The sequence below is a fragment of the Manis pentadactyla genome, chromosome 4, assembly GCF_030020395.1.
Source record: "Manis pentadactyla isolate mManPen7 chromosome 4, mManPen7.hap1, whole genome shotgun sequence".
Classification (NCBI taxonomy): Eukaryota; Metazoa; Chordata; class Mammalia; order Pholidota; family Manidae; genus Manis; species Manis pentadactyla.
The window spans coordinates 96,032,585-96,056,660 of NC_080022.1; the positions used below are offsets into that span (position 1 = coordinate 96,032,585).

The following is a 24,076-nucleotide window of genomic DNA, read 5'->3' on the forward strand; positions in this document are numbered from 1 at the left end:
CCAACCGTCTGCCCATGCGACTGTCGCACCAACTGGACCTTCAGAACAGTGGACAGGGCCAGAGATCGCTTCCCGAGGGGGAAAACGCCAGGTTAGGCCAGGGTTCTCTCAGGCCTCGGCTTGGGCCTCTGAACCCCGGGGAACCGGCTGCCCAGGACTCCCAAGTCCAAGGGCCGGCTTAGCGCAGCTGGCACAGATGGAGACCGCCAGGAGCTGGGGCTCCGAATCTCCTCCCTCCGGAACGTGAGTCACCGCCCGAGCCACTTCCAATTAGAGACTTAATTAGGAGGAAAGACCCTCCTCCCCCCAACCCCCGCCACCCGGGTACACATCAGCCCCATGGCCTGCGGAAGCTCCAGCTGAAGTTTCCTTCCCAGCTTTGGGAAGTCGAAGGGACCCGAGCTTGGAGCTTCGGGGAAGCCGCACACAGGAACGGGCCCACTTGCCGACAAGCCGAGGACACGAGACGTCGGTGACAGCCCCCGCAAGGCCGCTCCGGGTGGAGGCCATAGATCTCCAGGGCTGAGTGACGGGCTTTGGAGCCCGTCGGCCAACCTGCTCCTGGACCTCACGCCACATTTCTGCCTTAAGTCTGTCTAGCCTCGTTCCTGCGGTTTGGTTTTCGGTCTTTCTGGCCCTTGCTATGCGTAACAGACAGCTACATTATCACCGATGGTGTTGGACATTGCAGGAAGGTGGGTCTGGCAGGAACAGACCGCACTCTTGAAAAGCCCCCATTCCCAATCACCAGAAACTTTCCACTCCGGTTGCCATGGAGAGAGACGGCCGCTGCCTTCCGTCGCCATAGCAACGTGCGGGTACCAGGGACCGCAGGATTGCGGGGCTCAGAAAGTCTTGCTGCAGTTCACATCGCCCCGCAGTCTGAGGGTCTTCTGCCTCCGAAGCTGGGACTTGAGGCAAGTCTGACTAACTTCTCCAGTCAGGAACTGTGGCCAACATCCTCCCACCCCCAGCGGGTCATCCTTCTTTCTGTAAAGTTTTTATCTATTTTGTTGCCACTTTTTTGTCATGTCACAATTTACCCAGCCTTTTCACAAACACTATCTGTAAATCCCCAGGGAGCCCGTGAAGCACTAGTAATCATTATACCCCTTTTACAGATAAGGAAATTGAGGTTCAGAGCCGCCCGAGATCACACCAGGCAGTGAATGGGTGGCCAGATCCCAGGCTCTTTCCGAGGCCTTGCACCCTCCAGGATGCGGGACAACCGGGCCCCGCTGCCTCGAACCCGCCGGGACTCAGACCCGTCCCTGGGTGTAGAGGGGGCGGCCGTGAGGCGCCAGACTTGCCAGCTGCCACGGGATGCCACGTGAGGGGCGGAGACCCTGCGGGGAAGTGATTAAAAGCCGAAGTGAACCGCAGGGGGCCGCTGCGGGGAGGGTCTTCCTGGGGCCGCCTTGCCCCGCCCCAGTTCGGCCGTGGCGCTGGTTCGGGCAACTGCTAGGAGAGGGCTGGGGTGTCCGGGGCATGAGCGGGGTGTGGGGTACCGGGGGGCCTCGGTGCCAGGCGGCGCTCGCGGTCCTGGCTTCTCTGTGCCAGGCTCGGCCGCCCCCTCTCGGGCTGGACGTGGAGACCTGTCGGAGCTTCGAGCTGCAGCCCCCAGATTGGAGCCCGAGCGCGGCCGACGCAGGTAACGGGAAACCCGAGGCCCCCTCCCTCCCTGGATTCTCGCCCTGGCTGTTCTTCCTCCCCGAAGCCCGGGCCCAGGGAGCCCCGGAACTAGAGAGAGAACTCCAGTTCAGGATTCTGGATTCGGAACCAGTGTCAGCCAGCACCCTGGCCCCATCGCCAGCAGGGCAAGCAGAGAAATGCGAAGGGGACCACGGAGAGAATCCCCCTGCCTGTTCCCGTAAGACTGCAGGGTCCCCGCGGAAAGCCAGGCTGCGGGACCTGGCGCCCTTCGGAGCCTCAGTTTCCCCGCGTCTCTCCGCTTGCCCTGCGGGCCATCTGTCAGGGAAGGGGTCCGTGGAGCAAGAGACAAGGACATCCTAGCTAAGGAAGTAACTCGTCTCCTGGGGCTGTCGAGGTCCCAAGGTTCGTCTGCGGGCTATCCGTCCGTTTGTCTGTTCTCTCGGGGAACGCTGCCCGAGCGCCCTGGGTTGCTCAGGTAGAAACTTGGCACGAGGTCTTTGTTCCCTGGTGTCTCTCCGGCTGCGAGTGGCTCTCTGCATCTCCGCGGGGGGCGGGGGAGGGGGGGTAAGGTGTCTCGCATCCTCCCCACCACCCCCGCCCCTATAACTCGCTCCCTCGGTCTCTCTCTGACTCACTCGGACTCGGGGCCGATGTGCGACTGAGCCGCTGCCTCTCGCCGACTTTGGCAAGCGGGCTCCTCCTGCCCGAACGGCGCGGACCTTGCGCCGGACGCGGACTCAGGCGGCCGCCGAGCCCAGGCGGGAGCCCGAGCCGAGCCGAGCTCGCCGGAGCTGGTGAGTCCGGAGCCCGGGCCCCATTGCGCGCAGCTGCGGCGTCTCCCGGGAGTCGCGACAGCGGGAATGGCGTGTCGCGCCCTGGCGGCCGTAGCCGGGGAGGGTGGGCAGCGTGGCGGCCGATTGGCCCCGGGTTTTTACTTGCCGCACCAGCAGCGCCTTTCGGCCAAGCTCGCCAGCTGCAGCCGGGCTTCTTTGTCCGGATCCCGACGTCTGGAGGGTCCTGGGCTGGAGGGGATGCCGAGTCGCGTTACCTCCGGGGGGAGCGTCTGGGGGCCAGCGCGTGGCCTCGAGAGAATGCGGAGTGGGGGTGGGGAGATCCTGCAGGGGCCAAAGCGCCGGGGTTCTTTTGGCTCCGCAGACTCCACCCCTCCTGTCCCCTGACACTGACCCCACGGACCTTGGGGTATGCAGGGGTCGCCCCGCAGTTGCGCACCACGCGCGCTGAAAAGGGAGCAAGGGGCTGCAAGAGGCGGGAATTTCGTCTCCACAGGCTTCTCCTGGGACCTGCCCGGGAGTGGAATGGAGGTTGCGGGAGCACGTACAGGTGGGGTAAGCTACCCAAGAGGCTGCAGGGTCCAGGGTTCTGTTTTTACTTGAGGTTAAAGGTCAGAGATGTAGGTAGGTTCTAGGATGTTCCTACCTAGGATGTAGGTAGGAACAGGGCCGCTGCGGGGTAGAGGAGAGGGAGAAGGGTAGTGGGCCAAAATGATACTTGTGTGTGGGAAGAGGTTGTGTCCAGTCTTGGGAGGAGTGGAGCCCACCCCAGCTCTGTGTAGGTTGTAGGGGGCGCTGCGCCCTCCCTCTCACTGGCCCTGGCAATGTTTAAGCAATGGGTCGATTACTGCAGCAGAAGGGACTGAGGTTAGACATAAAGAATGTTTAGAGGGTGGTACAGTGATGGAGGCTGGAGGGGTTGATTCTCCCTTGTGAAGAATCTCCAAGCAGATTAGGCCCACAAATACTAAGAGGCTTTGGTTCTCTGGTGCCATCACCTCCTACCACCCAACTCCCTGTACCCACCTGACTTCAGAGGGACACTTTTCCCAAATCAGGGAGTCCCTGCCTGTCTGCCTTCCCAGCTCCCTTCCACCTTTTCCTTCAATGATCCGTCTCCAGGGGCCCTGAGTGCTGCTCCTGACCTTTCACACTCTAAAGGGAAAAATTCAAGGTGAGAACACACCTGTCAAGTTCCACCTTGGATGGAGACTGCCCCTCCTGTCTGTCCAGGGCAGAAATGTTGGGTAGAGGGGCGGGAAAAGGGGGTGGTATGTGCATAACACATCATGATACTGGAAGGCACTGGTGTTCTGACTTCAGAGGGACACCCCGTAGTCTGGAATGACAGGTACCTGGATGGCCAGGCTGAGGTTCAGAAAAGGCTGAGGAGTGAGAGCCAACATGCCCAGATGAATCAGTGCGCCCTCCCAGCAGGCTGCTTCAGAAAGCGAATTTGAGTTGTCAGCTCTGGGGAACTTTAACTTTGACTGCTGAGTCACAAGCCTCAGGAAGCCCCGGCTGAGCTAGGGGGCTGAAAGGGATGGGGGAGGCAGAAGGAGACCCTTGATCATAGCAAAAGAAAGAAAGTGGTGGAGAGTGGCTTTGGGATCTTGGGGTTTAGATGAGCACAGGGCCTGGGGAGATGCTGTGGCATTTGGGATCAGGTCCCCAGGTGTCCTTCCTCCCAACCTACTCCCTGCATCCTGGGTCCAGACTCCCCAGTCAGAGAAATGCTGGACCTTTTTATTTGCAGTTTCATGAAGAAGGCAAGTGGCCAGAGCATGCCCAGTTCCCCTTACCATTCATTGTATGTTTTCCCCCGCCTTCCTCCTGCTCTAAGTCTCTATCTAGCTCATGGGATTTCTAGTAACACCCTGAGACTCAACAATTGAGATTCAGCCTCTGCTATCACCAGGGTAGGTGCTAGAAATTATACAGAAAATCTCAGTCCGTCAGACCCTGACTTAGAAACATCTCTACACAAATTATCCCAGCTAAAAGCAAGTTCCTTTTTTTCTTTAAAAACTCTAAAGGTAAAGGGTCCATTTTCTTCCCTAATACATTTCCTCCTGCCACCTCCCACAGTGGACACTGACAGATATTTTTCCACCTTTGTGTCCCTTGCCTTGTGGAGGTGAATGAGTTTTTTACAAAGGCCAGGTTGCAGAGAGTTAGGTATGGGTAGCATGGGCTCTGGGTTTGAGAGGTTCAGAGGTGTTCCAGGAACCCGAGGGGTGGTCCTGAGCCGCCCGGCCCCACAAAGGCTGGCAGTCAGGAACAGGTGTTCTTCTACTTACATATGGCCATGAGATGTGATGTTTGTTCACTTTTCTAATGACTCTGGAGATGTTCTGTGACTCAACCACCTGGCTTTGAAGTTGGCCTTTTGCAAGCACAAAAATATTTTTCCTGCTTGTGATGGCAAATTAAATGCACAGCATTTCATCAAAAAACAAAAGTCCTCTTTCTATAACTGAATACTCCAGTCACTACCTCACTCCTTGCTGGAAGGCAGGAATTCTGCAATTTTAACTTCTTTGAGGAAGGGTGCAGTGCACAATCCTTTGAAATCATAGTGATGATATTCCGACTCTAGGTGTGCCTTGAGTATCAAAATTCTAGGGCCAGGGTCCAGTATCTAGGAGTTGTAGAGCCCTTGGATTTACAGTTCTAAAAGATCTCTTCTTCTTCTCATTGTGGGAACTTTAAGAGTGGGGATGGTGGATCCAGAATGTTCCATTCCTCCAACTTCTGTACAAAAGTTGTTCTCTTCTAAGAGTTCTAATGTTACTGTGTCCTCCCTGTCCAAGGCATTGGAGGTATAACATATGGCTGCAAATAATTGGGACAAGATAGAGACATCAGGGTCAAGCCATGTTTCTTTAGGGTCTGTGTAGGCTCTGTCTGGAGTGGGGAAAAGCAGGTAAAGGAGAATCCAGACTGAGCTGGATGGCACCGTGCTGCTCCTGCTTAGGAAGAGAGGCTGCGAAGGCTGGAAGGACTGAGCCACACTTAGGAACTTGAATCAGAGGGACTTTTGACAGTAGAGGTGAGCAGGGCATCCAGCTGTGGACACTCAGCTATATGGCACAACCTCAACCCTCCCTTCTCTTTATTGCTGATCTCTTTCTTGCTCCATGTTGAACCAGGCAGACCTTGCCTCTCACTATGTGCAGGTATAAACTGGAAGAGGGGGGCAGAGAGAAAAGAGTCTTTCTGGCTCTTTGTCTGTTCCTCCCCTTCATCACCCCAGCCTTGGTCTCCACATTGAGAGGGGCCACATGCCCTGACTAATCAGGCAGAAGGTGTAGTTACCATCTGCCAAAATAATAATACTAATGATTGCTAAATTAATGCCCAAACAGAATATCTCTGTTATAACATTCCACATTAGTGTCCGATTTATCTCTGAATCTCTTAATGATGGTGTAAGCTGGCACCCAGTCATAAAGCTTGGTGTGGCCATAATTAGCCCAGCATCGTCTCTCCTCACCACAGCTTTTTCAGGAGCATTAATTCCTTCTCTGTTTGGACTTTGCTAATTATCCCCATTGGTAGATTGGCCTGGATCTCTGAAAGAAGGAAAGAAAGCAAAGGCTCTCTGCTCTCCCTCCCCCTAACCCTGAATTTAATTACACCAGGTTCTCTCAATAAATTTACAAGCCATGGCAAAGCTTAATATTAATGGACCACATCTGTGAGCCTCAAAATAGTTCTCTCTCTCTCTCTCTCTCTCTCTCTCTCTCTCTCTCTCTCTCTCTCTCTCTCTCTCTCTCTCTCTCTCTCTCTCTCTCTCTCTCTCTCCTCTCTCTCTCTCTCTCTCTCTCTCTCTCTCTCTCTCTCTCTCTCTCTCTCTCTCTCTCTCTCTCTCTCTCTCTCTCTCTCCTCTCTCTCTCTCTCTCCTCTCTCTCCTCTCTCTCCTCTCTCTCTCTCTCTCTCTCCCCCCCCCAAAATCTCTGGAAGCGACTTTTCCAGAGGCCACTGGTTATTTTCCTGGAGGCTGCCTGCACTCTCCAGGGAAGATGAAAGAGATGGGGACTAACGCGCCCCCAACCCTCTCCTGATTACAATAAAGAAATGGCTCCCCAGCTTCTCTGCCCAGACTTGTTGACAGTTGTTCAGCTCAGCCCTCCAGTGCCCAAAGACTGGCTCAAGAGCCTGGGCTTTGGTATCAGAACGTCCCAGGTTCAAATCCCAGCTCTTCTGCTTTACACAATGTACCCTTGAGCAAGTTATTTAGTTAATACCTCTAAACTTAGGTAATTTATCTTTAAGAGGTGAATGCTAATTTCTTAGGAGGCTGTAAAAATTAAATGCGATACTATCACCAGGATGCAGTGCTAACCATGAACGAACAATAACAATAGTACCAGCAAATATTATTGATATTGATAGTTCTGCCCAGAGTCTTCCCTTCCCAGAGTAGGCAGTTCTGTCCGGGCTCTTGGGCCTCTGTGTTGCTTGCTGTCTGGTGTCAGGTAGTCCTTGTCCACGTTCCAGTCGTGTCTGAATGAGAGTTTCTTGGCCCATGCAGTTCCTGCTCTTTACAGCCCAGCACTCACCATTTCTGAGGGTCCACCAGTAAACCCAAGCCCAGAAGCAACACTTCTCCAGCTTTGGGGGGAGCAGGGAAATGGCCCTTTCTTTTCACTTCCTCTCCCTAGTTTATCTTTTCAATTACAATCTCTTAGCAAGAATGCCGGTTAATGTTACAAAATGGATTTTCCTGACCTGGAAGCCCATCAGAAAAATGGGAACAATAGCAGGTGATAAGAATTGCTGATGAATCTTAACACTATGGGTGGAGCGAAGGGGAGGGAGCACTGTGGCTCTGTCTTTGGGGAAAGAAGTGACTGTGGGGGAGCTAAGAAAGCCCTGGGTTACCTATTAATAACCCAGCATTTTCCAGGGAGAGAAGAAAGCCATGAGCCTTCTATCCGACAATCTCACTTAAGGTGACAAGCAGGTCCTTCCTGATGACCTCAGGGAGATCTTAACTTCCCAGCAGAGATGAAGGGCCTGAGGACTCTCAAGAGCTTTGCCCTCTGATACGGTGTCCCTTTCCCTGCCTCAGAGGACCCAGCTTTGGGTCTCTTCTGTATGCAGTAAATTATTATTTTCTACCAAAAGAGCAAAACATGAAGAATAAGAGCAGTTTACATTTGGGGAGCCATTAGCCATGTACCAGGCATTGTGCTCAAAGTGTTATTTATTTAATATGCATAATGATTCTGTGCAGTAGGGGTAATTAGAATCCCCATTAAATAAAAGGGGAAACCAAGGTTTGGAGAAGTTAAGTAGCCTGCTCAAGGTCACACAATTAGAAATGTGGATGGATACTCTGTGGTCATTCTGGCACTGGTGCTCACCTGAGATGTCCACTTGGTGTCTGAGCATGCAATGAAGTCTGCTTCCTTAGCCAGGACTAGAAGCCATATGCCCCTGCACAGCACAGAGCCACTGGGTATGTTTCCAAAGCTAGACCCATAACTCTTTGCTCTACCCAGAGGCTGCTGGGTAATTAGCTAATGTGGTTTCCCAAACCAGGTGCCCATGGAATACTGCACTCCTCTGATACCTGAATGAAGGTGCTTCATGCTTAATATTGAGTAAAGACTTCTTTCCCCAATTTCCAAGAACACTTTGCAAGAGCATAGCATGTCCTCGATTGTTGATTTTCTTTCCATGATTTTTATTTTACTTTTTGGAGCTCACTCCTGTTCACCAGCTGGCTGGTGATGGTAATAACAAAACTGGACAAGTAGCAAGCAAATGATTATTGATAGAAAAATTTGGAGATGTAAGATCTTTAATATAGCACATATTATGTCTTGAGACCTAGAGAGATTAAGCTATATAAGAAATACTTGCATTATTTCTGTTAGCAAGATGTTCCTGGTCCGTAATGATGAAGTCAAAGCCATCTTTATTGATTAGTGTTCATAGCTGGCAAATGTTCTTTCAACTAAAGGAATTTCAAAACAAGGGGATGTTCAAAGCTGGACTGGGTAGGACTAAATAACTCCAATAAAACAGCTAATATTACTGTATTGCTGGCAAACATTACAGGCTGTGTCCTCAGCACTTTGGATATACTTTCTATCTCATTTAACCTCACAGTGGCCCTATCAGGTAGATACTAGTATTATACCTATTTTATATATGAGAAAACTGAGGCTGAGAGAGACTAAGTCGCTTGCCAAAAAGTCACACAGTTTATAGCCAGTGGAGATGAACTTTGAGCCCAGTCTGACCCCAGGGCAGTGCTTCTTTCTCTCCAGACTCAGGGGGAAATAAAGAAGGAAGAAGAGAGGGAGGAAGAACACAGATATTTAGAAAATCTTTTCTCTCTTTCAGTGCTGTGGTACGGGCTTTCTCCTTTACTGAAGGGTGCATGGTGCATGGGTGAAGCCAGTACATGGTACAAGTAAGAAGAACACTGGACTGAGACTCAAAAGGTAGCTGAGTGGCCCATCAAAATACTCTCTGCCTTACAGTGTTAAGGTTCAAAGATGTAAGCGGGGGAAAAAGGCTTTGAAGGCTACTTCTGCACCTGCAATTTATTAGAAAGCAACAAATCCTGGTGGGTTGGCCCCAGCAGGTACTGGGTAGGAAGGTGCATGTCTGAGGTGATCTGGGCCTTTGCACACAGCCTTAGGCCTGACAGGAGTTAACCCTTCCCAGCATCAATGCACCTTTCACCAGGCTATGAGGGCTGGCTGAGTTCAAGGCCAATTACAGCGATTTTAAAGGGGCTAAATCCTATAGAATCACCCCCTGCCCTGGCTGAATTCTGCTCTTACCAAGCCTTGCTCACTACCTTGTACCCCCTGTGGGAGTGAACCTACCCAATATCGGGGTCCGATTCTCCTCACATTACCTGCCTGGGAGATTTCCTGGAAGAAGATTCTCCAGGCAGAGGAAGGATCTCCTGGTCTTACATGACCAGTAATGAGCACTGGGTGCTGATTCCCAGTAATCCATACCCCTCGGCTTTCCCTAAGCACGGCTCTGAAGGAACAACAGCCAAGGGTCACATGGAGAAGCATTCAAACGGCAAACACACCGAGGAAAATTGATTCCTTCTGCCTGCCCCCTTCCCCCACCTCTCTTTTCATTTATGAATTCAGTTTTATTGTTAGACTGAACATTTAAATGCATTCTATGCTCTCTGGATTCCCCCCATTTCTCCCCCTTTCTCATTAAAATTCTAATTATTATCAGAGCAAGTAAAATGTATGATCAAAGGAAAGCAAAGCCCTAGAAATGCCTTTTGTTTTCAGGGGACTCATATTGCAGAGAGTGCGTCCAGAGCGGTTGTGACAGGCAGCAAACGTGAAGGGCCCGGACGTGGCCAGGTACTTAGAGTAAGAGCTTGTATATCCAGTAGCTTTCCTAGTACACTCCTGGGGCATCAGGGCCTAAAGAAACAGTCTCCAACCATTTTGGTAATGAACTCATAGCAGCAAAAATTATTTGATTTAATACCACCAATATGTGTTTATTTGTTCCCATGTTATATACACATCTCCCAAGGGGAATTGCAGAGCTGAACTGCCTGGGCTGTATCCCAGTCCCACCACTTATTAGAGGAGTAATCTACTTACTCCTCTGTGCCTCAGTTTCCTCATTTGCAAAATGAGGATAATAATCATATCTATTTCACTGGGGAGTATTAAATGAGTAACACATAAAAAGCACTTTGTGCCTTGGGTGTAGTAATGGTCAATAACTTGACTAAATCCAATAATAAAATGCTATCATTCCTATTACTATCAACCTGAATAATTAAAATTTTTTATTTTTAAGATAAAGAAATATTAAAACATAAATATGAGAGAAGCCCTCACACACACACAAAAAATAATATATATATATATATATATATATATATATATATATATATATACACACTTCCAATTGTAAAATAAATAAGTAACCGGGATGTAATGTGTAGCATAAGGAATATAGTCAAAATATTGTAACAACTTGGTATGTGATAGCTGGTACCTAGAATTATCATGTATATAAATGTTGAATTACTGTGTTGTACACCTGAAACTAATGTAATACTGTGTGTCAACTACCCTTCAATAAAAAATAATTATCCAGGAAAAAAAAAAAAAAAGAAATATTAAAACAATCTGACATTTTTTTCTCTTGTGTCCCTGGGATGCATATATACCACATTGGTGACCTTTAGTCCCGAAGTTAACTTAGAATCAGCTTTGCTGGTCCCTGGCTGTCTTTAGGTGAAGAACTAACCCCCCAGGTCCTCTGGCTGGGAAAAGCCTCCAGTATCTCTGTGCAGGGGCCTGGGAATTGGGGTAGGTGGCTACGGACTTGAGGATTCTCTGCTGTTGGACCTTATTCATGCAGGTGTTCATAGCTGATCAAGGCCAGCACCCTACATCCAGGGAGTCTGAAGGCAGTGCTCCCCAGAGAGGGTAGCTGGTGTTCTCACCTCCTTTCAGATCCCTCCAGACGGGACAGCTTTCCCTGGGGCCTGTGTGCTGTGAGCGTACTCTGGGCTCCTCCAGAAGGGGGCTGGCATCTCTGTTCTCCAAGCCTACTAAGCACCTGGCACATACCAAGTCCTCAGGAAATATTGGTTGAGAGATAATTGCAGCTCTTTTAGGTGCCATTCATTGCTTCACTCATTCATTCTCATGTGCTAGTTTCTGTGCTATGCCCTAAGTCAGACAAATTTAAAAAACACAAGAGTTACTGTAGCCTCAGTTGAATCAGGGATAAAAAGGCTGGGACAATGGAAAGAGTCCTATCTTGATCCTCGTCCAGGCTCTGTGTCTGACCTGTGAGCCCAGGCAAGTCCCTCCACTGGACCACTGCTCCCCTGTGCAAAAGCACAGCCTGGCCTCCGTACCTACAGGGTTATTCCTCACCTTAAGCCCTAAGATTCATAGGGGTTGGGACAGGATAAGCCAGAGGCTGCAAACTCCTAGGCCTGCAGGGCTGGGCAGGTAATAGGGAGTGGAACTGGTGAGGCTGCACCCCTCCCAGGGGTGCTCTTTAGGAGCATGTTCCTCCCGCAGGAGCATAGGTCCACTCACCAAGCCACCTGGCCTCTTCCTTAGCGGTCAGAAATCTAGTGTGACGACACTGTTGGTGGAATTTCTCAACTTTTCAACCATTGTGCAAGCCATACAAGACTCCTCTGCTGGCTTATCCACAAGTGACCCTTGTGCATACCTTACCAGTAGTCTCATTGGTTCAGAACTTTCTGACCTCTCTGCTGAGAGTAAGAAGAGGCCTTGGGCTCAAAGGGGGCATTCCTAAAGGTGGGATAGGAGGCCTGCTTAATACTTTCTTCCATCACAGCTCTCCTGGGATAATGGGCACCTGCTAGGGGCAGGCGTGGGCTGGGGGTGGGGCAGCGAACACCTGCCTCTGAACCAAGCATGACATTAAAAAATACCAGTTTTACAACAAAGTTCTCAAAAGGCCGCAGGAATGGGGAAAGACAGCTATAGGAATCTTTTGTATTTAGTTTTGGAATGAACTGTGTACCTCAAATTCTGACTTAATGTGAGTATTTATTGAGCCTACTATGTGCAGAACTCTGAGAATACAGAAACAGCATTAGACCTAATCCCTGCCTCGAGAGTATGCTCGATCTCTTTTACTTCAAGTCAACTCAATAACTGCTTACTGAGCTCCTGTTCTGGGCTAAGTGGGGGTGGGCTAAGGGAAGAGAATGAGTTGGCCAAGCCTCTGGTCACCAAGGCCTCACAGCCTGTTGAGGAAGAGAGCTGTATACAAAAATGACTGCTATTAGTCTGGCCATAGTAACAGCTCGAATAGAAATTCAAAGAGCTTCCAAATGTGGACGCTTCATGGATTTGCACATTTGCTTAGGCTGCTACTTAAATTACCTTCCCTTCCCCGTGCCAGTAGGCAGTAGGAGAGGCAGTCCAGGTGCTCCCCAAGCTGGCAGTGGGGAGGAGGGGGCCATGCTGGAGAAGTCAGACTGCAGTGAACACGAGCTGCAGATATATCACAAAGTGGACTGTGGCGCGTCAACCCTAAAACCATCCTTTCTCTGCCTGGGCAGCTTTCTCATGGCCATTCTTTTCTCTTCTTCCGTCTTTGTCCCTTCTGTGTGTGCCCCCCTTCCAACACCCTTACCTGCTGCTCCTGCCCTCTGTCTGTCTCTGTGCCTCCCTGCCCGGTGCATGCCGAGGGCAGGCACCTCTGTCAGCCTCCTTGCAGTGGTAGTTATTGTGTGTGGCGTGGCCCTGGTGGCAGTTTTTCTCTTTCTCTTTTGGAAGCTGTGCTGGATACCCTGGAGGAACAAGGAAGCCTCCAGCCCCTCTTCTGCTAATCCTCCCTTGGAGGCCCTCCAGAGCCCCAGCCCCAGAGGCAACATGGCAGACAAGCTGAAAGACCCCAACACTCTGGGCTTCCTAGAGGCGGCTGTGAAGATCAGCCACACGTCCCCAGACATCCCAGCTGAGGTGCAGATGTCGGTCAAGGAGCACATTATGCGTCACACGCGGCTGCAGCGACAGACCACAGAACCAGCATCATCCACCAGGTGAGGGGTGGACCCCTCCCTTCCCTAGCCCTCCACATTCCTTATTCAGTACAGTAATGAGATTGTAGCCTGTGAGGGTCAGAGACCCAAAGTAATGACACACTTACTTTGATTGGAGACTCTATCAGGTGAGGTGCTCAGTGGTGGGTGACCACCTAGGAGGTGAGCACCAGGAAAGACTTCAGGGAAGGGCAGCCTCTGCAGTGGGGAGCTGTGGTATGCACTGGCATGTGTGTGGGTGGAAGGTGTTGGGTAGTTGGAGGGAAGGGAAGACTTCAGGCAGAGGGAAGAGAATATGCAAAGGCCCAGAGGCATAAATGTTCACAGTGTGTCCAGGGTATGTCAGTAAAGCCTTGTAGATGGAGTCTGCAGGGCATGGGAAATCAGAGGTTCCTAACATTCTGAGAATGAGGATTCCTTTGACAGAGTTCCCTCCGTGACAGCAGTTGTGTACATGGTGTTCTTTAGCTGAAAAAAGAAAGACAGCCACCACCACATAATTACAAAAATTCACTCCAGATTCAGAAACACTTTTAAAAGAAGTGGTCCATACAGTTAGGAGGCATTGTGTTTACTCAAAACTTAGGGCTCTTGTGGGTTCCTGGGGCCTTGCAGTGTTGCCCCAGACTCCCAGGGGACCAGTCGCAGGGAAGGAGGCCTGGTCTTCAGGTGGGAGGCTAGGAATGAGAGTGCTGGGGTCTCGTTTACAGAATTTATCATTTGACCTTGGGCAAGTTTCTCATTTTTCCTAAGACTTACTTCTTCCAACTCTAAAATAGGGCTAATGACTAAGGCGAAGACTAATGAGTAATAGGGCTAAGGAGCCAATGGCAGAGTCCACGTGATAATGAGAGCTAATGCTGTATCACTTATTATACACCTGGCCCTAGTTTGGATGTACTAATTCATTTCATCCTCACAGCAGTCTGCTGCAATTGCTGCCTTTATTAACCTCATTTAATAGCACAGAGAAGTTAAATAACTTGAGCAAGTTCGCAAAGCTGGAAAGCGGCAGAGCCAACATTAACCTATGCAGTCTGGCTCCAAAGCCCAGTGGATTTTAACTACAGTGGTGGTAGTGGTGGTGATAATGGTGATGAAGGGATGGTCCTTCTCCTAAGAGATCTCATGTTTTAATGTGGAAACCTGAGTCACACCTGCTAGGAAAGAAACCTAGAAAGCAGGTAGCAGAAAGGCAGGGAAAAAGATAATTACAACAAAGGCTAACATTAATTGCACTTACTACCCACAAAATGTGTGCAGAGGGAAAGGGGGTCAACAAGCTGGAGGAAAAGGGGACCCCACAAGGGGTAGGATGAGCTGGGGCCACAGGGGTGTGTCTGCCTGCAGCCCCCTCCCTCTGAACCCTAATCACACTCTCTCTGTCCCCTTCCAACCTCCTCCAGGCACACGTCCTTCAAGCGCCACCTGCCACGGCAGATGCATGTCTCCAGTGTGGACTATGGCAACGAGCTGCCTCTGGCAGCAGAGCAGCCCACTAGCATTGGCCGAATCAAGCCTGAGCTCTACAAACAGAAGTCAGTGGATGGGGATGATGCCAAATCTGAGGCCACCAAGAGCTGCGGGAAGATCAACTTCAGCCTGCGATATGACTACGAGAGCGAGACCCTGATTGTGCGCATCCTGAAGGCCTTTGACCTCCCTGCCAAGGACTTTTGTGGCAGCTCTGACCCTTATGTCAAGATCTACCTCCTGCCTGATCGCAAATGCAAGCTGCAGACCCGGGTGCACCGCAAGACCCTGAACCCCACCTTTGATGAGAATTTCCATTTCCCTGTGCCCTATGAGGAGCTGGCCGACCGCAAACTGCACCTCAGTGTCTTCGACTTTGACCGCTTCTCTCGCCATGACATGATTGGAGAGGTCATCCTGGAAAACCTGTTTGAGGCCTCTGACCTGTCCCGAGAAACCTCCATCTGGAAGGACATCCAGTATGCTACAAGTGTAAGTATAGCCCTGCCCCCTGGGCTCCTTGAGAGTTTGTAGTTCTGGGTTGAGTGGGACATGTCCCCATCTGCCTCCTCCACCTCATCCCTAGAGACGAATGGGCCTTTGCCCTTCAGGGTGGACTCCAGAAACTGACCAGTGGCCCAGCCCACCCTGGGGGAGTTGTACTCTGCCTCGGGTTGGGGCGAGGGCAGCAGAGCCCCCATATAGGTGGAAAGGAAAGGACTTTTTATCTGTTGCTTCTGATCATATGTTCTGGGGTGGATCCCTCTTATCTCCTAGGCCACAGGTCTCCCACCTGTGAGATGTCATCTCTCTCTGATCATAGGCAAGAATTGGGCCAGGCCCACAGACTAAATTAGACAGCAGGATCCACCAAGGACACCGATATGTACTAGAAGCTTGGAAAAGGCCCTCGAAGTAGGCCCTATTATCAGGATGAACCAGACGATGTTGCAGCCACAAACTGTCCCAGGATTTGGTGGCTTAAAGCAACCAAGGTTTAGTTCTTGCTCATGTTGCATCTTAGAGTCCTTCTCTACCTGGCCACCCAAGGCCCCAGGCCGACAGAGGTTTCATTTTGACATCTGCTCCTACAGTTACCACATCAGCGGGTGAAGGATGTGGCAAATCATGCACTATTCCTTAAAACTTCCATGCGGAAGTGACACATGTCACTTCCACTAGTATTTCATTAGCCAAAGCAAGACACACGGCAAGTCCTAATATCATGAGGGCAGGGCACAGCAGCCCACCATGTGCTCAGAAGAACTGGAGGTACTCAGTGGCCGAAGTGACTACTGTGAAGCACAGGCCCTCCTGTTGCACTGCCATCACAGGCCAGGCTGTGAGCTGGGAGGCCGGCCTGAAGGGAGCTCACCCACCTATGGGAGAGGGGGTGCTTGGCTGCTCACAGTCAATGGGAATTAACCAGGGAAGGTTCAAGGGGCTGAGGCTCAAGCTGGCTTTTAAGAGGGCATATAGGTTTGGCACAGAGAATTAAGAAGGCAGATCTATGCCCTTCGGGTCATTGGAGACATTTATGCCAGCCTCCACTGGGTAAGTGTTGAGGAAGCTGGGCATCCCGCAGGCATAGGTGGTGTGCCTCATTCTAAACCCACCCAGGCAACTGAGAGCCCAGCAGGGGCATTTCCGCCAAGTGCCAATGGCTTGCATCTGGAGTCTTGAGTGCTAACTGGTTGAGTATCTCCCTGGATATTTCTTGCACCATTTCTGTGTGTCAGGGTTGACCCTACTCAGCCTGCAGGACTTCCTTTGGACAGGCAATACTCAGTATCTCTGTACTGAATTAGTGAGGAGAAAGGCTGGAGCCATCAGCTCTACTCTGGTGGGGAAAGGGTAAGAAAGCTCATTTGTTCAAGGAGAGAAAGCTCGGTGGGCTCTGTTTGTCTGAGACATCTCATTCTCAGAGCTGGTGCTGACACTGACCAGTCTGGTCTGACGCCCCAATGCCTCCCTACCTTTTCTTTGGTGAAATGTCATCTGCAGGAACATCACAAGCAGCAGGCCGGCAGACAGGGCTGGCCAAATGGGCAAGGGTGGAACAGCAGCTGTGTGCTGGCCCCAAACCCGGGAGCTCTGCCTTATAAATCACTGTGAAGTTTACATCTGGTGCAGCTCCTCCCTTGTGGCCTCATAAGGCAGCAGCTTCACTATGGTGACTGTACAGGTACAGAAAGGCAGCTCAGCCCTCCCCCCACTGAGGTCAAGGCCCAGGAGCTTGGAGAGAAGGAGGGGTGAGGTCCAGGGGCTGCAAGAGCCCTCTGAAGAGCCTCTCTTCTCCCCCAAAGTCTTCCCCTCTTCTCCTGTGATGTTAGCTCCAGCCTGATGGAAGCTCCAGTCTGGAGTAGGCAGTTCATGCACAAGCACACCCCTCACTTGGATGCTAACTTCTTAGATGCTAGAACTCTCTGGCTGTCCCTGTTCTGGTCCCAGCATCCTCTCTCCAGCCCAGCTTCAGAAAAAAGCAGATCATCCAAAAGGCACTGGACAAATTGTCATCAACCTCATCATCCTTAGTCAATACTGGTACAGTTCCCCTCCATCTCTTCCTTAGCAGAACACTGGGCACTAGGCACTAGGGAGTGGGGTGGCGAGTTAAAAGACAAGTCTCTCCAATCCGCAGAAATGTATAACCTAATAGACGGAGACAAGAAATGTCCATGCAATAACTTGCAAAGCTAAGTAGCAAATACTAAATACTGTGTGAGGTTGCAAGACCTGAGAGTTAGGACAGCCAGTGAATGTTTCCCCAATAAGGGGGAATTAAGCTGGGTGGGGAGGAACTGGTATACACTATCTGATAGGCAAAGAGAAAGGAGAAGCATTCTAGCCAGGAGCAGAGGGAGTTCAGGCCCAGCGGTTTCTGAAGCTGATGGGTGGGTGGCAGCGTTCACACGCCGTCTGGCTGGGGGTCTGTCTAAGCTGGGTGTTCTGCCCAGGTGAGGCCCCTGGGTCCCTCCAGTCCACAGCCTCTGCAGTGGGTGGCTCTCAGGAGCAGGCTCCTCATCCTGGTGGGTAAGAAATCAGGCAAAGGAGAGGAAAGGGAAAGTAGAAGGCTGGTGCTTTCACCTGTTTTTTGGTGTGGAGTCTAAAATTATAATTATTCTGGGGCCAGAGAGACCCAAGTCACAGTTGCTGGGAATGACTGAGCACTGAGTGGATAGGAAACCCTGAAGCCAGCGCAGTGTGGGTCAGGGCTGGAGAGGGTGGGGAGTCCAGCTGAGCACAGCCAGCTCCATCCTTCCTGTCCCGTGAGCCAATTCCTTTCTTTCCTAGAGCTGCAGTTAGGCCTGAGCACAGAACTCCTGCAGCACCTCAGTCTGCAGGCTATTCCCTGCACTCGCCGGACGTTCCTGCCTCTTGCCTTGGCTCACAGGGTCCCCTATTAGGCAGGCCTTTCTCCACTGCACTGCCTTGCCCAAGTCAATTTACCTTTCAAAGCTTCCCTGAGCTCTGCTCTCACAGCAGTCATTCTTCCAGATTTATTCTCTGGGTCCTTCAGTTATATCCAAAATCAAATTTGGTCTTGCAAAGTCCTCCCGATGGCTCAGGAATGGCTTGTGTCCCACAGTTGGCTTTCTCTTTTATTTTCCCATAGGGCTGAGCATGTCATTTAATGTCAACATAAGAACTCAGCACATTCTTGTTGAATGATCAATGGCTCAGTTCATTCAATTAAAGCTATGTATTGGTACACAAAGAAAGGATTACTAAAGAAGCAACAGGATTTGGGGGCAGTTAATCTGGGAAGGCTTCCTGGAGGAGAAGGGCAAGTAGTATTTTGAAAATGGATAGAGCCAGGCTTGGTGGATAGAGCCCCAGACTGTGCATTCCTTCAGAGGTATGGTTCATGTAGCCGGTTTGAGTCTGAAGCAGTAAAGAGATTAACCATTCAGATCTGGTAATCTGGACTGAAGTGGAAGATCAGGGACCCATAAGGCTGGGTAGAAGGAGAGGCATCGTGACAATGGGGGCTCAGGAGACTGCTCTGAAGTCACACGAGTCCACGAGTGCTGTGCCTTCATTGCCCCTCATGCTTGCGTCAGAGAGTCAGATTCAGCCCCAGCAGGTGGGACCAGGAGTGCCCCTTGTTTTGGCCCTGGTGCCAGTGTTCAAGTTGGTTTTAGGTAGCCAAGCCTGCAGCATTTATACTGTTTTCTCACAACCACTGAACACGGAGATTTAAGACTAGTGAAGGGGAAGTGTACGTTCGGGGAGTCTAGCTCTTTGTTAATTGCAAATCTTAAGCCACAAGGGACACTCTCCTTACTGCCCCCCAGGTTGTTCTGGAGGAAAGCCTAGGCAGCAACACAGCCAATATGCTCCCCACCAGGCTGGAGGGGGAGAAGCAGGCAAACTCATGTGCTAGAGCTGTGGGAGGAGGCCTCTGCTGTTCCCTTGAATCAAGAGGCTGAGGCGCAGGAAGCAGGTCACAGGGGTTCTTAAATCCATTCCAGGCCCAGGCTGAGCAGCCTGGCTGCTCCTTTTGCCCCCACTCCTGCCTGGCTTGACTGCGGTACCCTCCTGGTTTTCTGGGCATTCCCCAGGGCTTGCCATTTTCTTTCCTCCTAGAATTCTGATTGGCTGAAATCACCCTGCTCTTCCCTTCTCCCCTCTTCTGCCCCCAGTCTCATTATTTCTATATAAAGCTGTAGATTTATCATTATAATAGAGCTGCCAACACCAGGGTTTGCCAACATCTCTGTAATCATGTAGTTATTGCTACAGAGGCCTCAGACCCCAGTGCACACAACTATTCTTGTCACTATTCCCACTCCTTCACCGTGTTGGGGAGGTGAAAGCTGTAATTGGGGCCATAAATATGTATTGTGCTTGGTGGTGTTCATAGACTCAGCCATCTTCCTGCTTTAGCAGGTCCCCACCAGGCTAGAGTGACCAAGCATGTGTGTGTGTGTGTGTGTGTGTGTGTGCATGTTATGTGTTGTTTGGGGGGGTGATGGAGTGCTCTGTATATTTTCAGAGAGTCTGGACTCAGTCTGCAGAGAGGAAGAGAGGCTATAGGTGGTGGACTAGTAAATGAGCAAGGTTGTGTGGAAGAGCTTGGGCTTTGGTGACAAACCTATGTTGCGTTCTATCTTCTGCGCTTTCTAGCTTTGAGACCTCAAGGACATTATCTAAACCATTCCTAGGTTTCCACATCAACAAAACGGGGATTGTAGTGGTGCATAGTTCATAATGGTATCGCAGTAGTAAATTAAAGAAAATACATAAGGTGCCAAAACAGCACCAAAGCAGAACAGCTTTCCTGAGACCCATTCTCACAGAGTCTTTCCTTCTAGCTCAGCCTGTGGGTCACTATTTGTACCATTCCCCACTTTGGTCCAGACCACTTATTCTGACAAGTTGTTGGTTATTATCCCTATTTTATTTCTTGTCTTTGTACACCATGTGTTCTCTGTGTGACCTTGGAAAAGTGACTTGCCCTCTCTGGGCTGTGGTTTCCTCAATATTAAACCAGCTTCAAAGTGCTGAGATTCTGAGATTCTTTTCTTCTCCTATATAGATGTGCTTGGCTCTCTTGCTTTCAGAGCAGAGCTACTCTGTCTCTGGAAGTGTGGTCTCCATAGTAGAGGCCTAAACCCCAAATTGATAGGCCATTGGGCAGAAGGTCCAGATATACCCTTCTCTCTTAAATGTCAGTAAGAATCAATCCTCTCTTCAAGCCCCTGGAAAATGTCCTCTAGGGGGTTCCTGCCATAAGGAAAATTCCACCAACAAGCCATCTTCCTCCTTTTCCCAGGAGGCACAATCCTGTGCTGGGGCTCAGCTCCTGCCCAACCTGTCTCCCTTCAGATCCCCCACTAGTTACTGAGGATATATGGGTAATAACTTAAACTCCTACCAGGAGCCAAGAGCACAACTTTATCACAATTCACCATCGCCACAAGCCTTATTACCATCCCCTAAAGTCAATAAAGAAACGAAGATTTCAGGTTAAGTGACTCACCCAGTATCGCTCAGAGAGAAAGGTAGTGAGCCAAGATTCAAATCTAGGTCTTCAGCAGAGCCTGTGGTCCTTACATGGCTAGAGGGGAGTTGATCACACTGCTCCTTGGGACAGAAGACAGCTCCTGAAATTGTGCCGCTTGTCAGGGGATCCAGAAGAGTTTTGTGTTTTGTTTTTCCCTGTGGCCTGGTTGGGCGCTCTTGTGCCTTTCATTTCAAGGAGGTTTTGTGCTGACCTCTATCGTCTCCCCCATATTCTTCTTGTGGGCACTGAGTATGGCATTCATTCCTCTTTCACGCAACAAACTTTTATTGAATGTCAACTATATGCTGGTCAATTGTATCTTTGAGCACTTGTTGGATACAGAAGCTTGAGCTACAATATGGGAAGGATCGTGAAGAGAGAGCCCTCCACCTCAGCCACCTCAGAATGGCCAGGCTAATGGGATGTGTGGCCCCCAAATCCCTTGCATGCAAGGCACACACTTGGAGCAGACCAGTTCAGGATGCTTATAACAAAACTATGCAAGCTGCTGTCCTACAAGCCATGTGCAGAAGTGTTGAGAGATGGAGAACAGAAATCAGTGTCAGATGAGAATGATCTGAGAACGTTTCTGCGAAAGGAGTTCCTTGGCCAGGCTGTGATGGCAGTGAAGGTAGAGAGCACTAAGGGTGGGGGGCAGAGGTAGGGGAGTATTCTCTCTATATTCTTTGGGTCGGGGGAAGGCTCTAGAAAGAACCTGCATAAGACTGGGTTTCTTTTCTTTATGAAATAGCTACTTGTGGTGTAATTACTATGCACACACATCAGGCTAGCACTGGGAATATAATAAACTCCAGTCCTGTCCTCAAAGCCTCACAGGCTGTCAGGGGAGGCTGTAAAGCAGCTCTGCTGTTCAGTCCTCACCAGCATGTGGAGGGAAGGCTGGCCTCCCAGAATGAAATTGCCTCCCTTGCCAGAAAAGACTTCAGTTGTGTCCTCTTCTCACGCCCACATACTCAAGTTGAATGAGATCCTGCAATAGCCACAAAAGGTCTTTTCAAGTAGAGCCAAAGAATCAGCTAAACTGATCTACTGTGACTCATTAAATCATGCTGGACTGAAGCTTCCCAAAGGCTCGTTGACCAGCAGTGTGATGCAGCGCCTTCAGAGTTCCCACCTTGGATCTCAGGTTCCCAGTTTTATCCTGACCAGAGGGCAGCCAGGAACAAGAGGAAAGCATAATGAATCTTCATCCACTCAACAAGTCTCCAGTGATCACTCAAAGAACTTGTCTGGGTCCAAGAATATCGGGGTATTGAAAGGGTACACATAGCCCTTGCTTTCAAGGAGCTTACAGTTGGATGAAGGTTTCAGAGCAAATAAAAATGTAACCAAAAGAACACAATTATTTACACTGCTGTAAAAGGAAAAAGGGGGAGATAGAGGTGATTTTTGAAGCTGAGAGAGTGAATAGGATATAGATGCAGAAGGAGAATTCAGGAACAAGAACTGAACTTTGGGGGTCACCCACAGTCAAGAAGGAGGTCAATGGGCTAGCTAAGGGTACCCAGCAAGAGGAGATCCAAGAGCAAAGGGAACTGAGGAAGTTAAAGGAGGAATAGATAGTTTGGAACCATGCATTCAGCAGTGACCTGTTTGAGCATCTGTGAGGTGCCAGGCACAAACCTAGGCACTGGCGATGCAGTACTGATCAAAGTCCCTGCTGTCATGGAGCTTATACTCTAGCAGGGGAAGATGAATGAGTGAGTGAGATGAAGAGTATGTCTGAGAGTGATAAGTGGCATGGAGAAAATAAAGTGGGGAAGTGTGGTTGAGAAAGTGGTTTGAGGAGAGGATTGCAGGTAAAACAGTGTTCAGGGAAAGCCTTCCCAAGAGGGGCCATTTGAGTAGACCTGAAAGATGAGAGAGAGTGAGCCATGCAGGCATCTGCAAGAACAGAGGTCCCAGCAGAACGAATGGCAAAGACCCCGAGGTGGGGGGATGCCTGGTGTGGTCACAGAACAGTAAGGGGACTGGCGTGGGGGAGAGTAAAAGATGAAGTGAGATGGCTTCTATGGTTAATGCACTTCTACGGTTGAAAGTTTAACAGGGTCATTGTAGCTGACAGTTGGGAGTAGACTATACAACCAGGGTGAAGAGGGAAATAGATCAATTGGGAGGATATTGTCATGAAAAAGAGACCAGGGTGGCTTGGACAAAGATGGTGGTGGAGATGTAAGACGTGGCTTGATTCTGGATATATTTTGAAAATAGAACTGGCAGTATTTGCTGACATGTTGGGGGTAGAGAAAGAAGAATCAAGGTTTCAGCCTGCGAAACTCTAGAGGGAATTGTCATTCACTGAGTTGGGGAATCCTGGAGGAAAAACCCAACTGGGGAGGAAGATCAGGGGCTCAGATTTGGACATGTAATGTTTGAGACACCTTTGGACATCTCTAATGTCTTAGAGAGAGGCCTTGGCTAAAGAAATCTAGGAGCTGTCAGCATATAAATGGTGTCACAAGCCTTAAGACTAGTTGAGATCCCAAGTTTAGAGAAGTGAGAAGGACCAAGACTGAGCTGTGGGCCTCTAATGTTCAGACGTGGGGATCACGAGGAAAAGCAGCAGAGGAGGTGGGCCACCGGCAGCTGCGGAAACAGGAGGAGAACCAGGAAAGCACAATGTCCCAGGAAACAGAGGTGTTTCCAGGACAAGGAAGGGCAAGCTCAGCTGTATCAGATGCCCTGATGGATCCAGTAAGATGCAGACTGAGGCTGGACCTGTTTGTTCAGCATCAGCCTTGACAAGAGCGGCTTTGGTGGAGCCCAGCTGGGGAAGAGATCATTTGTGGATGACTGGGGAAAGGGGTGTATGTTTTAGGGAAACCTGCTCAAGTCGGCAGCCTTGAAATGAGGTTTAAAGGAATAGGACACTGGTTTGGCCGTGCCTGCTGCTGGCTTCCTGTTTGGGCCATGCCCTGGGGAAAAGGTGGGGTGGGTGGTGTGGGGGAGGGAATGAGCAGCCTCAGCTCACTTAGCAACTCAGACCAACAACACACAAACTGAGGCATTTCACCAAGCGCTCAGTAGCCCTAGAATTCTGCCTTAAATTCCTGAGGGTCGGAACGCTTGCAGGCAAGACCAGCCCCATAGAAGCAGAGAAGGGGAGCTTCCAAAAGAGGCCTGCAGGGCAGATCAGGGCCGTGCAGAAACCCTGGGAGGTGTGAAGGGAGCAAGGCAGGGCCTGGGCTGCCTGCCCAAACCCGTGAACACTGCTCCCCAAGCCCTTCAGCCAGAGCTGCTCTGAATAATGTATGAAGCCGGCCAGCTTGCCCGCCCTGCCCAGCCGAGTGAGTGCTGGCTGGGCCCTCCAGGCTGCCTGACCCCACTGCCTGAGTCAGAAGCCACCGGGGTCCAGTCCTTGTTTACTGCAGCTCAGCGGGAGCTGCCTCTTAGCCTGCTTGTCTTTGCTAATGTTCATTTAGTCCCACACTCCTTCCGGCCTGGCCTCATTATCCTCATGACTGGGCTGCCTGCCAAGCTGCCCTCCTGCACTCCCACCCTCAGGCTGGTGGGCAGAAATGTGGGGTCCCTGCCCCCATCCGGTTTATTCCTTCAGTCCCTGCTAGTGCA

At 50.4% G+C, this 24,076-nt stretch overlaps 1 protein-coding gene across 3 annotated transcripts in view; it reads left to right on the forward strand.

Moving 5' to 3' along the window:
• Positions 1-351: 351 nt before the first annotated feature.
• The window catches only part of SYT6 (synaptotagmin 6), a 60,633-nt gene continuing 36,908 nt past the window's right edge, over positions 352-24,076 (forward strand). For 2 of the 3 annotated variants that reach the window (XR_008997082.1, XR_008997083.1), the window contains exons 1-2: positions 12,478-13,002; positions 14,409-14,967. Coding sequence is in view for 1 of the 3 variants with exons in the window: in XM_036923383.2 (XP_036779278.1) it covers positions 1,324-1,651; positions 12,654-13,002; positions 14,409-14,967 (1,236 nt within the window). In the remaining 2 variants the exon portion in view is untranslated. Of the gene's footprint in view, positions 1,652-12,477; positions 13,003-14,408; positions 14,968-24,076 lie in introns of those variants that run through there. The other variant, XM_036923383.2, reaches the window with a different exon arrangement.